This window comes from Equus przewalskii, chromosome 19, assembly GCF_037783145.1.
Source record: "Equus przewalskii isolate Varuska chromosome 19, EquPr2, whole genome shotgun sequence".
NCBI classification, from domain to species: domain Eukaryota; kingdom Metazoa; phylum Chordata; class Mammalia; order Perissodactyla; family Equidae; genus Equus; species Equus przewalskii.
The window spans coordinates 41721124-41737613 of NC_091849.1; the positions used below are offsets into that span (position 1 = coordinate 41721124).

General features: G+C 41.2%; 2 protein-coding genes and 1 long non-coding RNA gene across 9 annotated transcripts in view; 1 reads left to right on the top strand and 2 right to left on the bottom strand.

Moving 5' to 3' along the window:
• Window positions 1-8008, bottom strand: MRPS10 (mitochondrial ribosomal protein S10). Of its 6 annotated transcripts, none has more exons than XM_008533061.2 (8): window positions 7682-7760; window positions 6822-7410; window positions 5322-5386; window positions 5161-5233; window positions 3087-3223; window positions 2013-2121; window positions 823-912; window positions 1-353 (listed from the first exon to the last, which is right to left on the bottom strand). In XM_008533061.2, the coding sequence occupies exons 2-8, from the start codon at window positions 6921-6923 to the stop codon at window positions 270-272; spliced, it is 660 nt and encodes a 219-aa protein (XP_008531283.2). In that variant the 5' UTR covers window positions 6924-7410; window positions 7682-7760; the 3' UTR covers window positions 1-269. The 6 variants fall into 6 exon arrangements, with proteins under 6 accessions (XP_008531283.2, XP_008531284.2, XP_070442166.1 ...); XM_008533062.2 differs by having other exon boundaries at window positions 5161-5230; window positions 7682-7748; XM_070586065.1 differs by having other exon boundaries at window positions 6822-6965; window positions 7682-7746.
• The window catches only part of LOC139077505 (uncharacterized), a 24579-nt gene continuing 15869 nt past the window's right edge, over window positions 7781-16490 (top strand). The window contains exons 1-2 of one of the 2 annotated variants that reach the window (XR_011530089.1): window positions 7781-7936; window positions 10448-10931. This is a non-coding gene — a long non-coding RNA (uncharacterized lncRNA). Of the gene's footprint in view, window positions 7937-10447; window positions 10932-16490 lie in introns of those variants that run through there. The other variant, XR_011530090.1, reaches the window with a different exon arrangement.
• TRERF1 (transcriptional regulating factor 1) overlaps window positions 12335-16490 on the bottom strand; it is an 84538-nt gene continuing 80382 nt past the window's right edge. Inside the window, 1 exon segment of the mRNA XM_070586064.1 lies at window positions 12335-16078. Within this exon segment, the coding sequence (XP_070442165.1) occupies window positions 15754-16078 (325 nt within the window). The 3' untranslated portion in view covers window positions 12335-15753.

A 16490-nucleotide genomic window follows, 5' to 3' on the forward strand; every position in this document is an offset into this window, starting at 1 on the left:
TAAAGAAATAGAAATCTTTTGGTGTATTGTCAAAATGGTTTGCTCACATCTGTTAAAATCAGAACTGAAACAATGACAAGTATGAAAGAACAGATGAAGTGGTCCTCCGCTATATCCAGTGTATCATTAAAGCTCCATTCCCTGATTTCAAACGATCAGGGCACGTGGACTCCACAGAGAAGTCAGGGGGACTCAAAATCGTCCATTTCAACACGCATGTCTGGCCCACCCTTGCTTCAAATGCCAGCACAAGTGGTCTCTCTGAGCCTTTATGACTTGCTTTCTTCTTTTTCCTCTGGTATCGTTTCCCAGATTGGCTCCTTGATGTGTTCTGGTAGCCGTTCTAATCTTGTCTAAAAACAGAAAAACAAAACTATAATATAATGTGGACTTAACTGAACTCTTAGGCCACAAATTAGATTTACTTATTTTGTTCCCTCAAGTCCTCGACTTTTTTTCTGTTACCCCTCTCATTTTTTTGTAGGGCTTTGAAACAGAGAGAAGGACACCTGATGGTATTTAGAAAACACTCTCTATGACCTATTTGATACTCAATGATCTCCAGGGACTGCCAATGTCTAGACAACTACTAAGAAGGGGGGAGACTTGAGAAGCATCTCAGAAAGGATGCGGGCTGTAGTGGCAGATTCTGCTGAGCTGCCACTACTGCACAGGGAGGCGGAGGCCCCAACAGCTGTGGCAACTGTGCCGCCCGGTTCCCCACAGGCCCTCCCCTCCACTCGGTGGCCCAGGACCAGGCTACAATGCACCAAAACAACAATACGGATCTCTCCCCAACAGAGGTAGAAACTCAAGTCATACCTTCGTAACTTCCATGGCAACTCCTTCAGGTAAGTTTCGCTGAATATATTCCAAATAGACATCCGCTGTACTTCCAGTTACACGTTCTAACTAAAATTTCAAACATGAAATTGCTTCAGGCTATGCCGTTAAAGCAGAAATTTTAAGTTTTTTGGTAAAAGTGGTAGAGTTTTTTCTTTCTCTATGAACTCTTACACAGAATCCCAATTTTAAAGGAAAATAGTGTAGAGCCACTGGTTGAACTGGATGCAGGGGAGCATGGCCCTGGAGCCCCCTTCCTTCCAAATGTCTTAAAGCCAGGGATCCATGGAACCCAGCTGGCAAGCATGGTATCAAAGCAGTATACTTACAAGAGTTTCACAAAACAACTCAAGACAAAAGGAAATAAAAGACAAATAGTATAAGATTATCTGTATGCTCCATGGCGAGGTGGTGTTTCTGTCAGACATGAGTGGATAAAACTTTGGATTTTTCTTTGTCATTTAAGGATAGGACTACATCTTAATCATATTTGTACCCTCAACACTGAGTACAGTGCTTCCCATATAAAAGATGCACAAACACTATTATTTATTATGCAATGAAAGTATTCTACGTGCTTTAGATAAAGACCTCATTTAATCCTCACACTAACCTTATGAGAGGGGTACCATTTTTATTCCCACTCTATAGAGGAAGGAATTGAGGCACAGGTCACACAGCTTGTAAGTGCCAGTACCTGGACCTTGTTATCTGACTCCAGAACTTAGGCTCTCCTTAACCACACGACTATGCAGACCCCAGCGGATGTACAAATGGATAAGAGATGAATGAAAAACCTTAATGCTGCCCATCATGGATGTGGAAAATCCAGTTAGCATGTGAAAAGAATTATTAGAACTGTGTGAAAACTTAACCAGAATTTTTGAAATACAAGCAAAGTTATTTCAATGCTATCTATTATATAAAAATTAGTCAGCATAATCTGTATTACTGAGTTAAAGTATGAACTACTCTAAAGGATGGCTTTATGTGCGTTTTTCTACCACATTGCTTCCATAATCACAAAAAGACATTTACCTTCTCTACAACTATCAGGCATGGGCTGACTAAAAGGAAGTCAACCCAGTCAATGTTAAAGGAAAGTTATGATGCGCTAGTGTGAATTTCTGGGCATTTCAAAAATGTCTGGATGTCTGAAATAAACTCACCTCTAAACATCTGTAAAGTGTTCTCATCTCATACTGAACTCTGTGCTTCTTGAAAATATGTACCGATTTGAGAAGAGTCAATCGCTCTATTTTTCTTGGAGGTTCATGTCTGAAAAATTAATGGGCAAAACAAGATACTTAGGCTAAGTCATGTTAAACCTGAGTCACTGATATCAAAGCACGATTCTACAATTTTGTAGGTCAGGCTCACGCTCAATTACAGGCATTAACTACCATTTACACACTTCCATTTGTCAAGACTGTCATCTCTAACAACTACTGTCATAAAGCTCAGGCCAAAATAAACACCACAGACAGCAACAGGAACATTTTTCCATGGACCCAAAAACGAGCCTTGGCATGCAAGCACACACACACATATGCCTTTGGCTTTTAGACCCTTGAAGTCCCTTACTGATCAAACATATGAACGGTGAAGAGTAGCACCACTGTTGGACTCAATTATGTCTCCTGTGTGTGTGCTGTTAGGAAAGTCTACAGATACATCGAGAATCACAACACTATAGTCTGTTATGGGAAATGTGTGCGTTCCTTCTGTTTTGATATAAGATTGGCAAAGCCTCAAGTGGGCCTTGATCAACATCAGGAGGAGCAAGTGACAAAACAAAGGAGATAGATATACTTGACCCTGCAGTGACTTCACAGCCTCGTGAAGCTTGCCTTGCTCATGCATGAAATTATTGGGTGAGAGGTTTCTTAAGGCAGTTTTGAAACAACGGATATATTAGCCAGAGATCAAATCCAAAGGGTCTAAAAGGATTGCTTGTTCACATAATGCACCTCCCCGCCCCATGGAGATCCCAGACACAGGGCTTCTTGCGTCTCCTCATATCTATGCAATTTCCAAAGAAAGGATTTCCTTCATTCTCCTTGTTCACTCATTCTTAAAATTCTAGTAAACAGGAAGGGATGATCCCACTTAGGATAAGAGGACAACCCCCTCTTGAGTTTCTATCCAATTTTAAGGGCTCAGACGTAGTCAAGATCAGCACCATTGTCCTGGATAGCCTGTTACAGCAGCTAACAGGCCAGATTAGGAAAGATCATACTCACACTTTAATAGAGATACCAAGTTCTTTAGCAGCAAGCACAGCAAAATATTCATAACTGTCCAATACAGCCTTATCATGGCCTTTTACTAAAACTGACAGGCGCTTATATAATGTGTCTGGTTCATCAGAAACGGTTATCTACAATTTTAAAAGAAAAAAGAAAAGTTTCAGTTGTGGTTCCTGTAATATTTATAACTGGAAAACTTAACATATTACTCTCAGTTGAACAACTTCAGAGTTTGCTAGTAGATAGGGAGAAAAATGCTGAGTAACATCTTCACATTGTTAGCTTAAGTATCCAGACACTATCACATTCAGATCCCCATGATGACCCTTAGAATCTGTTAAGACACAGTTTGAATCGAAAGGGCTTTCAAGTAACCTACAAAATCACTAGTGGAAACTTCTAACTTAATAGTTATTGAGCCCCAAAAACACAATGGGAAAGGATTTTGGGGTCTGTTAACAAAAGTAGCCTGGTGAGAAGACCCGGACTGAGAATTAAACTTCCGGCCGAATGACAATGGGCAAGTCATACAATCTCACTGCACAGTAGTTTTCTCAGATATAAAATAGGATAATACCCTTGCTACAGCTCACAGCATTTCTGTAGGGAACAAGAAAACACAGATTTAAGTGCTCATAAATTATAAAACATTGTTATACAAAGGTGAGCTACTCTATTCATATTCTTTTTTATTAGGTTTTATTCATGTATGTTTTGCCTCCCTTAATAGAAAAATTACTCATTTCTAATTAAAATATTATGACACTGACTGTACATATAACTTCTACCTCTTCTACCCTAATACTTACAGATCTTAGAAATAATGGGTTTGACATTTCTGACTTTCTTCCAAGAGGGGAATTAGCTTCATTTCATTCATCCATTAAACCAGTAATTTCTATTACTAATCCAATGATTCAGGGTTAAATTACTTGGCCATGAAAGCAGATCTACTTACTAACCAGGAAGCTAGACATTCACTCACAATTACCCCTTATGAGGGTTGTGGGAAGAACAGAATATACTGATATCCTACCTTACAAGCTTGGGGACAAGCGAGGGGGAATGTAACCTTAAGATGTGCTCTAAGTGGTCCCTGTAGGGTTTTAAAGATATTTTCAATCTGTTACAAATATGAGTTTTTGCATAAAAACTGGGATTTCAGTTTAGTTTGGAAAATTTAGACAATCTGGCCTAACTAGTGCTGATTTCCCACATGGCACCAAGTGGCTAGAGTAAGTAGCAGGTGTCTTGATTACAAAGGGTACAGCTTGCCATTGTGCCTGTCCTGTCACCTTTCCTTAGAGGCCTGGCCCATGCAGGCATGTGAGTTGGAGACTGGGAGTTTATTTGCATTGTCATGAAAATATATCTAGTATCTATTAAGTGAAAAAAAATGAAACAGTAGTCCGTTATGTATAACACAATTCCATTTTGGTGTGCGTGTACATAGACATAATGACTGCATACAATTGTCTAGAAGGATTCATACGAAACTGTTAAAGGGGATTATTTTTGAGGGGTGGAACTGAAAGGATTTGGAATTTGTAAGGATTTTAAAAAATTACAAATAACACAAAAACTAGGTTGATGGAATCATGGCTTTTACTTAAGGGAAGAAGGTTACAGATACTTCTGGATTTTCTTTACTTGTGGTAAGGCTCTTTCTCGAACAATAAGCATTGTCCAGGCCCAGGCTCAGTGTCTTAAAATGAAAACAGACTTAAAGGCTACAAGAAAAAAAATTCTTCCATAACATAATGTCAAGTATTCTGCATCACTAATTATAACAACTCTTCACATCGTGCTGAGCTAAAAGCAAGACTGCTCATTCCCACAGTTATTTTGGGTAAATAATTTTTTCCTTTAGACCTTACCTCGATACCCTAAAAGATAACAGGAGCCCCCAGGGCCATTAGAGACTACTTACTCAGGCACACTGTGCATTTGCCAGTGTTCCAGAACAAAATTTTTTTATTCATAGTGTTTGGGAAACAGCCTCAAATGAAATAAGGAGAAAATTTATTACTAAGGTAGCTTCTTACGCTAAGAAATAGGGAATACATACCATTGGCTTGTTCACATCCTTGGGAACATCAATGTGTAGGTTTGAAAACTGTACCCACTTCATATTGGTACTGCTATGTGTGGAAACAAAGAGAAACCTAAATAAAACAGCACAAGAGCCCATTTTCTTATTCAATTTAACACATCCAACTATATACTTACAGTAGAAAGCCACCATTTTTGGCTGTACTGCTCTTACAATTGTTTACAGAAAAATTCCTCGAATCCTTAAAAAAATAAAGAGGGACATGTGTAAGATTAAAGTCAATTCCTAAACCATTCATAGTTTTCACTAAAAATCAAAAGATGTACAATGCAAATAAAGGACTATGTCATTATTTCAGATGAAGATACAGGGTAACTAAAATGCCAAATTAGCTTTCATTCAAAAAAGAGGACAATGGTAGAGCTGACAGCCAAAAAGCCTCTCAAAATACTAGATATTCCATATCTTTCAAAGCTCAGGAGCAAGAAGTTTTTCAAAAAAGCAATTCTCACATTAAAAGAACAGCTATGAATTAAATATGTGGACATCAAGGTAAAAAACATATATGACTTCATTTTCCCATTAGTTTTTACAGGTTAAATGTACTCAACATAATACTTATTTTGCCTGAATATTTTTGAGCAATAAAAATGTGTCTTGATAATTTAATTTATGAAGAGTTGGAATAAGAATTCTAAAGTACCCTTCTTTTGAAACTCATGTATCTTTTCCAGCATATGTATTTCTTGGCTTGGCTGGGATAAGAAGCTTATACATAAACTGAAATACACACTGGAACTTACACTCGTCTTACATCACTATTGTGCTGCATAATGCAACAAGCCAGGTTCCAAATCCTTTATTGTCAGCTCCCTCTGGTGGAAGAAAACTTCTCGTTGTAGGAAACCTATGGAACTATATATAATATGTAATTTGTCATCTGTTTTTCGCTTAAGCTTTCCTGAGATTTAAAAGCATAACCTGAGAAATTGGAAGCACAATAGGATCCTTAAAAACACTTGGAAGATGAGAATAACAGTTTAGTACAAGTGTAACAATTAAAACAACTGAGGGTCACCTAAGTATGTTCTAAAAAAGCCTATTCTAAGCTTATGTTCCTTTTTCCCCCTCTTTACCTAAGATGGAGGCAAATCAAAACTTTCATCTTCTCCCTTGGATCAAGGGAGGAAAATAAAAAGAACAAAGGAAATCAGGCACAATCCAAGGCAGTAAGAGATATGTGCCATTCTCCACACATAATCACAGAGGAAACTCCCTCCTGAGATTTATGCCAGTGACCACACAACCCAGTTGTGCAAAAGCACCACACGGTTAAAGAATATGACGCTTCCCAATCACTTTCCCCCAGTATAAATAAACCTCTGCTTTCAAAACTTGGAGGCTAAAGTGTTGTTACATCCACAAATCAACCTTAAGTTCTTAAGTTTTCTTTTTTCTTTTGAGGGGATGGAGTGCGCTCTGGGTAAGTGTGTCTTAGCAGTTCAAAATTTCAACCTCTAACACCATCCAACTTTTCTTAAGAACAGTGGTTCTCAAAGTGTGGTCTAAGGACCCCTGAGGGGCCCCCAAGACACTTTCAGGGAGCCTGGGAAATTAAAACTATTTTCATAATAACAGTAAGACGTTATGCACATCTTTTCCACTCATTCTCTCACCAGTGTCCGGTGAGGTTTTCCAGAGGCTGTAGGATGTGTGATATAGCAACAGACTGCAGAAACAGGTATGAGAATCCAGCTGTCTTCTATTAAGCCAGACATTAAGGAGATTTGCAAAAACACAAACTACTGCCACTCTTCTCACTAAATTTGTTTGGAAAATTTAGTTATTTTCCATAAAAACGTTAATTATGTTAACATGTAATGAGTTTTATTAGTGTTATCTTTAAGTGATTAACTATTTTTAAGATTTTCAGTTTTATTTTCTAATAAGCTAAATATCGATAGCTAAAAGCCACAAAAACAAAAGCTCTTTGGAGTCCTCAAGCACTTTCACAGCATCAAGACGTGCCGAGGCCAAATGGCTTGAGAACCGCTGCTTGAGTTTCTGCCTTTTCTCCAAAGAACCGCGCAGAGGCTATCTGAGCCACTCCTCCGACTTCAGCGACTCTCATGTAAAGCTCAGAACCCCCGGGTATCAGGAAGGCATCTCAGTCTGGCTCCGTGGGAAGCGTCTAAGATCTCGTGCCACCTCAGCCCCTCATTTTCGCGAGGCAAGTTTCCTATCTTCTCTGAGCCTCGGTTTATTCTGCAAACGTGAAAGGAAGAGTTGGAACATCTCATCTTCAATCCAGCTCTGACACTCCGATTGTTCCTGACCCTGACTTTGCCCTGACTCATTAACTATGTTTTATCCCACGGAAGAATTCGAGATAAAACCAGCCCCTTTCCCGCAAACAGCAGCCGAGGTGCGGAATAAATACAGGGAAGGCTCCAGATGGGCAGAACGACAGGTGACAGCCAGAATTAGTGGCAACCGTCCCTGTTGCCCCGCCTAGTCCCCCCAGCTCGCCGAGTACCTGCCAGAGTCGCCGGCAAACCGCGCCAACCACTGCTCGCGCCGCCATCTTGCCGTCCCCGCCTCCCAGGATCGCTTCCGGGGTCACAGCGGCGTCCTCAGACCATGGAGTTCCGCAGAAGGAGAGAGTATATCCCTGTGTTCCGGCACAGGAACAACCATAGAGACGTGACTTCGTGCTTTTGTTGGGTGGTCGGGAGGATACGGCTGGCGTCCGTGGGATCGGCTTTCTGCCTGACACCCGTTCTTGATACAGGTGCCATATTTAGATAGTGACCAACTTCCATCAATGTTTTCCTCTTTAAATCGTGTTTGTCCTATGTGGTTCCTGTTTTGTTGGAGGTAAACATAACACATGCTTGGAAAAAATATATAACTAATGTAATGATGGCAGTTATCTCTGGGTAGTGGATTAATGGTTGATTAATTTTCCTATTTCTGTATTTTTCAAAAGTTTAACAAAATCTGTATTTCATTTGAAAGAAAAGTAAAAGTCTACCACTCCATTGAGTCCAGACCCATCCCTTTACCTCATTGCAATAGCCTTGTAGTTCCTTCCCCACACCAACTGGCATTTTTGTGCTCCAGCCATCCTGCACACGACTGTCCTACTAGTCTTCCTAAGTCTTCATCTCCTTATGTTGCTCTAGTATTTAGGAATGTACAATGGCTGCTCTTCACCTAGTACCACAAGCCAAAAAGTATTATAACCAAGAAGTGTCTGGTTATTAATGTCCACCATAATTTAGCTCCAACTAAAAGGCTTATAACTGGGGTTTGCTGTACTAAAAATTTTTTCCATTTGTGCAATTCTCTAAGCTTTACTTCCCCCAAGTGCTTTCACATATGCAATTTAGTATAATGAAAAACTCTAGACTTGGAATCAGGAGATCTGGGTTGTAAACTCAGGTACCACTTAGCTGAGTGACTTCAAGCAAGTTACTTCCCCACCCTGAGCCTCAATTTTCCCATATGTCAACTAGAGATGATAATAATAGTTCCTCCTTCAAATAGTTGCCATGAGGATTAAATGAGATACTAATGTATGATGTTTAATACAGGGCCTGGCACATAATAATGCAAGATAAATGTCATCCACTATTTGTAACACAAAGTTACTTCCATTTCTCCTGCCTCACAAGATTGTTGAGAAGATTAAAAATAAAAATATCAAGTTTATGAGAACATTTTGTAACATCTAACTAAAATATTGTGAAATGTAAAGTTTACTATTTCCTCCCCTCAAGTAGGTATTACTTACTCTATTTTGCAGGCAAGAGAATCAAGGAAGGGGTAGAATGGTTTGCCCAACATCACACAAATTGAGGAAAGATCTAGGACCAGAAATTAGTTTCCCCGCCCCTCAGACTGGCTTCTGTTCACTAGAACTCAGTTCACATGGAGGTGTGGCAGAGATGCCCTGGGTGGTCCTACACCAGAGTGTGGAAACAGCACACTTGACCTGTGTGCACCTGTGCTCTACTTGACTGTGCCCTGCCTTGGAAGGCTGCCCAGTGCCCTTTTTGGAACTACACTCTCTGAATTATGACACTCAAAGTTGGCTGGTTTCTCTCAGCCAATGGGGTTTTCCAACCACTCTCTGACTCTGTTGCTGCTTCTGAGGTTGCATCAGTCTCTCTATATGGCATTTCTGTGATGGCTCCTCAGCCCGCCTCTGCCCCCTTTGAGTAGCCTCAGCTGGGTAAGGGTTCTGCAGCCACAATGATGGTGACATTAAAGATTGCAAACAACTTGCACCTATGTTACCTAATCTGATCCTCACAAGAAGACACAAATTTTATCCTAATTTTATAGGCGAGGAAACTGAGGCTCAGGGATGAAATGATTCATTCAAAGTCCTATGGTGAGTTACTTACAGCTGAACCAATAATTGTCTTCAATATCCTAGTTTGGTGCCTTTTCCACCCCTGCAGTGGGCTGGTGCTGATTCTATGATGAGGTCCAGTTCTATTTAAGTCTCTTTTGAACACGAGGAACAGAGATCCCAACTTCCCCACCCTCCTACAAGAAAAGGAGTTTATTTTTTATTTTTAAAAATACATGTTGCCTGGACTGCTCCTGCCACTGGAAAAGTGGGTTCAAAGCAGCCTTAGGGACTGGGTGCCCTCTCTACTCCTAAGGCCAAACGTGGTCTCTTTATTAAGGGGCTTCCTCTGCTTACATATAGTTTCTGCTCCCTCAGAACTCTGCCTTGCACGTGGCCACTGCTTGCTGCCTTTGGCTCACCAACTTTCTCCATTCATACTCTCAAATGTGGGAATTTGATTTGATCTCCTCATTTTCCTGGGCAAAGTAGGTCATGTGTCATTAACCAACCTATGGGCCTAACAGCTTGGGGTCAGGTGCCAGCCCTGGTCCAATAAGCTGGGGGCAAGTTGGGAGTCATTGTGAGGGGAAGACCCAGGTTTTGCCAACAGTGAGGCTATGGACAGGGCCCTTTGGCATGGTGTATGGCCATGGACAGTGTTCTGAATCTCGGCCTATCCATTATGGGTCTCTTCCCTACAACCTAAACTTTCAGACCTCTGACCTAATGTAGATGAGCAGGAAATCAAATGATTCTAGACAGCTGATGCAAGTACGCTTTGCTTTAGCCAGCCTGGGTGGTCTAGTGGTTGATTTTGCACTCTCACCGCATGGCCAGGGTTTGTTTCCCGAGAGACCACTTGTCCGTCGGTTGTCATACTGTGGTGGATCTGTCTTGCTGTGATGCCGAAAGCTATGCTGATGATATTTCAAATACCAGCAGGGTCACCCATGGTGGACAGGTTTCAGCAGAGCTTCCAGACTGAGACAGCCTAGGAAGAAGGACCTGGCCACCCACTTCCGAAAAAATTGGCCATGAAAACCCAGTGAATGGCAGCAAAGCATTGGCCAACATAGCACCGGAAGGTGAGCAGATGGCACAAAAAGACTGGGCAGGATTCTGCTCTACTGTACACAGGGTCGCTAGGAGTTGCAATCGACTTGACAGCACTAACAAACACCTTGTTTCATACCCAGGAAAAATGAAAGTATATGCATCAAATATTTCTAAGTTAAATCATATTTTATTGCAACAATTGTTCTATTTACTCTTGAAAAGAGCCCTTTTCCCTTGATTGCGATAGTTTCATAGTTCTATACTTATCTCCAAACTCATCCAGTTGTATACAATAAATGTGTATGGCTTTTTACATGTCAATCATCTCTCAATAAAGTGGCTAAAAAAAAAGGAAAAGAAAAAGAAATGGCAATACTGCCCCAAATAAAATTTTACAAGCAGAGGAAGTAATAACCCAAAAGTGAGATCAGCGTTGTATGTAATGACATGTGTGGGACGCAAAACAAGCATGTATGGCTGCTCTGGCCTTTACAGAAACATTAATCCTTTCCCTTGGGGCGGGTGGGGGTGGGGTGGGAAGGCAGACCTTTTCGGAAGATTCTTTCTCTTCTATAAAGGAAATAACCAGCCCTTTGGCTCTTTTATACAGGGATGTCTGTGATCCAAAGATCACTACAGTTCATTTAGGGATATATTATTCAATTTCTTAACATGACTTCCTAATTATGTTTTGCCTTCAACATTAAAACTCATCCTCATTCCTAGAGCACACCTCAGATGGCTGGCTGTGGCTGAGGAAGGTAAACAGGGAGTTCATTCAGAATTGACTTTAGGTAAATTCAAAAGCAGTTTTATTTACACACACACACGGATAAGCATACCTGGGAGATTAGAGAGAGAATTAATGTAACAAATAGTTGCTGAGCACCTGTGATAAATTGCTGTGTATATGTGTGGACGATGGTGAGGTGGCTCAGAATATCAATGAAGCATGACCTTTGGTCTTCCCAATGGTGGAACTGGATCAGTTCTCAGGGCCCCATATGTTCTTCCTAAGTATTAAATTCCTAGACAGGAAGGAAGATGTCACACTCATCTTTATGCAGTCAAGTCCCCCATGTATAATACAGTGTGGAATAGTGCCTGGCACAGGGCGCTCATGAACGCTGAAAGAACCAATAGACCAGTGGGAGAGTCTTCAGATTGGACACCCGAGCCCCTGGAAGCAGAATTTAAATCTACAATACTAGCTAAATGCACACTGCGTCTAGAGGACTGGCTATTTTATTTGATAGAGGACTCTCTAAAATTGAGAGCTAAAATGAAAGTTAAAAAACCCAAAAGGACCTAGAAGATCAAGCTCTTGAACAGGTATGCCCCACTGAAAGCAAACTGTATAAAATCCAGAATTTGAGATGTCGCCCAAAGTTTGTCGTTGACCATTAAAAAGTCAACACACTCTTTAGAATCTGGAAATCCAGATTAGCAATGCATATAAACCAGGGTGGACAGGGGTTTGTGGAGGGTTCACTGTGAGAGACCTGTGTGTGACATTGAGTTTCTCTAAACTGCAGGTCTCAGTCCTAGGGTTTAGAGACCACCAACCCTTCAAGGGGCTCACACACTGGTCAAGGAGAGGAAATGTATGTCCTGGCCCCCAGGGTGGGGGTGGGGGCACTTTCATGAGCATGAAATCTGATCAGCAGATCTCTCAACCAGTCTACGCAAACCAACTAAGAGGTAAATTAGCATTTATCCAGAATGGAGAAGTCATTTCAGTGGCTAGAAAGAAGGAATGTTTAAGCCAAATGGAACTCAAAAAGATAACATTTTATTTCCAGAGCAGCCGATGCAATATTGAATCAGGTTTTCACAAATAAATATGACAGTGTCTATTTGGTTACATCTCTATTTGATGAAGGACTATCTATAGGAAGTGTAATAAATTCCCGAGAGGGCTAATGACTGGAACCTTGTAAGTAAAATTCTCCTGGCTTTCTTTCTGAAAAAAATCATGGTGACAATTTAGAAAAATGCTTATCACTTGGGGGAAAACCAACCTAGAATGCCCCAGTTGTTTTTGTTTTTAAGGAATGCACCTTTTTAGGACAAGTCTATAAAACATCTTTATTTATTTGTTACATATGATGTTTAAATATAACTTTGCTTTCAAGCTTCAAACTTTTTTTTAAACCCCTGGTAAAATAAGACTTTTGGTTCACCTTAACAAAAACTGACCTAGGAAGAAACATTTTTAGCAAAATGTATTATAAAATTCACTAGAAAATACTGTCCTCTTTTTTTGCCAAAATGTTACATAAAATCCTTATTAAAAATACACACATACAAAAGAAAAATTATGAATATGCTATACATAGTGCTTTTGATATGGACCAAGGGACCTGCATTCCGGGGAAGATACAGTTAAGCACACTAGATATTATGATGTCAACTTATAATAGTGCAAACCTGAATAAATTACATCCTGAAATGAGAAGGCATGCAAGTCATTTGCTGAGAATAGAACATAACGAAGCCAGGACAGGAAGCAATCACAAGCACTATTTAAAAATGTTTTCCTTTTTATTACATTAATTTTTTTCAAAAATACTTTTCTTTACAATAGAACTCCTAGAAAATATTTACAACCTTCCTCTAATAAAATATAACAGCAGTTAAATATATTTGAAAATAAGATGAGTTTTTCCATAAAATATATCTGTTAACTTTTTATATACAAGCTTTCTCAAAGAGGTCTAAATTCACTAATGAAAAACCACCTATAGTAAACAGTAATTGTGTTGAAGACGTTAACCGTTAGGAAGAAAAGTTCTTTGAAGTGGGGAGGAGTCGGGGGGAAGCTAAAACACATCACAGACATGCAGGCAGAATCATTTCAGAAAAAAAATAAGTGCAATATTTTACTATGAAGTCAATTCTTTAAGTTGATATTGTCAAGAAACACTAATTCAGGAATTTGAACTGTCTCTTTAAGGAGGAGTTCTTTGGTTATTTCAAGTCAAAAATGCTTAAACACTATACTGCATGGAAAATCAAAATTAAATTGTGCATTATGTTTTTGCCTTGGCAACTCAGTTTATTTTTAATGTTTAAAACTGGAACGGCTGGGCAAGTCTCCAAACAGAACGAACACATTTGCTTTATAAACAGTTTTCTGGCTGTTTGCTCCTTTGATAGATAAGCTTTCCTAGACCCCATAGCAGAATCATTCCAGAATCACTCTCATACATCCGCAAGAGGAGGGAAGTAGTCGCTGGAACAGATGAGATCAGCTGATACTACAGCTGGAATGGTTGTGGAATAGTTCTGCCACAAAGTTGATGCACACGGCCCACGCAGTTCTGAACTCAAAACATAGGACAGAATCATCTGTCTGAAATGGCAGCAAATAAAACACCCTTTTCTTTTCCCTAAAGAAAAGATGAAGGAAACCTCCAAAACCTCTTTTCTGAAAAGAGAGTGATGGAAATGAAAAGAACCTTTGAATGTATCTTCTGTCTGTGGCTTTCCTGAGATTCAGAGAACACTGTCTGTGTGGGGCCGCTGCGGGCCATGAGTGTGCGCAAAATGCTTTTGCAGAGACAAACTTAAAGGGTGCTTGAGGCCTGTCCTCATGCTTCCGCTGACATTCTAATGTCAAGCTATTAATGTGCCAGCAAAGTGGCCTGGCATGATCACCACACCTGCACGAGCTGGGGAACCAGCCTACCTGGGATGGAGCAAGGCTTGAAAGCCTCTGCTCTGGAAGTCATGCATTAACGCTGAGGGGGAGCCCCCAGAAGCAGTCTGCTTGCGCTGGGGCTGCATCCCAGTCTGAAGGCGCACGCTCATTTGCCCCCGTGGGCTGCGGCAGTCTGACTCAGCTCAAAAGCCTGAGCTAAAAGTCATTTTTGAAGGATTACAGGTTTATTACCTTCAAGTACAAACAGGAACCCTGCTACAGGGACAGGAGGAAGCAGAGTTATGTGGCTTGGAGAATTCTAGAAGTGCTTTGGTAAATGACTTTAATGAATACATTCATTGTTTGAATGCAAACATTGTAGCTGAAATGATATCTGAAGCCATTTTTATTGGCCTTTAATGCTATTTCCCTTGTATTTGCTATCAAATTTGTTAGAAAATCCTTTCTCGTGTAGCTAGCGTCAAGGTAAACTTCCTTCCAGCACAAGAAAATTACAGCAAAATCCCAGTGAATGAGGTTTCACGGTACTTCCAAGTGGCACAAAGGAATTTCAGAACTCCACTGACGATTAACAGTAGTGCAAAAAGGAATGGGTTCTTCGATCTAGTTTTTGGGCAAAAGAACACTTCTTGGCATTCCAGATACTTCTCTGTGTGCCCCTCGACCACCCTCCCAACAGACAGCCCTAGCAACTTAATGTTGGGCTCATCTTCCTCCAGGTGGGTCCCCAGGTGGCTCACGCCGAAACACGGTTCTGTGAACCCACAACTCAGAGCCAACTGATCTCCAGGGAACGTGGAAGAGGACACACTTGCTCTATGAACCAGGTCTTTAGAAAATCCCTGCAGTGGAGTGCAAGCTGGAAATCATACAGTACTCAGTTCCGAGAAACAGGCCAATGAGTGACAGACAAGGCAGGGAGAAAAGTTATTTTCACATTTGGTCACCTTTTCAAATGACGTGTGTGCTAGAGGAAAGCCATGGACCACGAGAGCTTGCTTTGCTCTCTGGAAAGCTACCCCCTAGCATAGAGTGCGCCAAGCGACCGCAAACTACGGAAGGAGGTCAGAACAAAAATAACTCTTGGTGGGAGAGGATGGCCCAAAGCCCCAGCATGAAGAGGGCAGCCTGCTGCACACACACACATACACCCATACACACACCCACTGCAAGCTTTGGGATAAAAGGCAGTCAGGATGGTTGACATCTGAAAGCCAAAGAACACGAATGTCAGGTTCATTCCCTGCCAGGAATGATTTCACGGGAATGTAGCTCAGATGAAACACCTCTTAAATAGAGTTGTGCCAATTATTTATTCCCCCTAACCTCCTGCAAAAACAAAAAAAAAATTTTTTTTTAAATAAAAGGAAAAGAAACTGGAATTTTTTTTCTAAACTGCAAGAAAATGACCACTTTTTAAACAGGTAGTTTAAAATGGTTACAAAACAAGCAGTCAGTCCAGGTTTCCTGATTAATGAAGACGGAGGCCGTGGGTTTTCGCTGTCTCTAAGTGACAAACAGGGCTTTACAGTTCCGTGTCACCCTGAAGCAAAACTGAATCTTGATCATCCAAGAGGAGATCGGCGTCCACAACCTCAGCCTCTTCCATGACGCCTCCTAACTGCTGGACCATGTCATCGTCGAGGATGTCCACGTCCTTGATGGGTTTGATGAGGCTCAGCTGGTCCAGGGGCAGCAGCGTGGGCGCCCCCACTGGCCCCGTAGTCCTTTCGATTGTGGCTGCCATTTCAGCCGCGAAAGCTGCCTTCTGAGCCTTTTGCCTCTGCTGTTCCTCCTGCTGCCTGTGAGTTTTCATGTGCGCGTTTCGGCTTTTGATCTTGAAGAAGACTCTAAAAATGAAGAAAAAGCAGCATGTGAAATTCAGAAGATCCGAGTTCTTGCATATCCAGCCATCCTACGGGGGATAAAGGGCGTGTGGTCTGACATCTGGTTTGGGATGGCTTTGACCGAGTCCCCAGCTCCTTAGCTCCTAGGACCTCCTGCCCCTGTGAACTGTCACCTCTTCCCTCCAAGCACTACAAGGGAAAAGGGATGGGGACAGGGACACAATTATAGCATGTCAGTCTTCCTCCCTGTGCCAATGGAAGATGAATTCCCCTGTTCATCTGTGGTCTGGAGCACATGCCCTTCTCCTTCAGCTTCCCCCTTTCTCTCTCCATCACTAACCAACCTGACAATCCCCAAATCGGGCCAAGCTCTGACAGTCATCATGAAACAACCCATCACCCACCTTTGGCTTCT

What these genes read in the sequence shown, in the direction of transcription:
- MRPS10 (XM_008533061.2), bottom strand. Translation starts at nt 6,923, where the DNA reads ATGTCTGGCTTAATAGAAGACAGCTGGATTCTCATACCTGTTTCTGCA. An exon ending in AGGATGTGAACAAGCCAATG is followed by an intron (nt 3,224 to 5,160) that starts GTATGTATTCCC and finishes TTAAAATTGTAG; the next exon opens with ATAACCGTTTCTGATGAACC. An exon ending in CTTGGTATCTCTATTAAAGT is followed by an intron (nt 2,122 to 3,086) that starts GTGAGTATGATC and finishes TTAATTTTTCAG; the next exon opens with ACATGAACCTCCAAGAAAAA.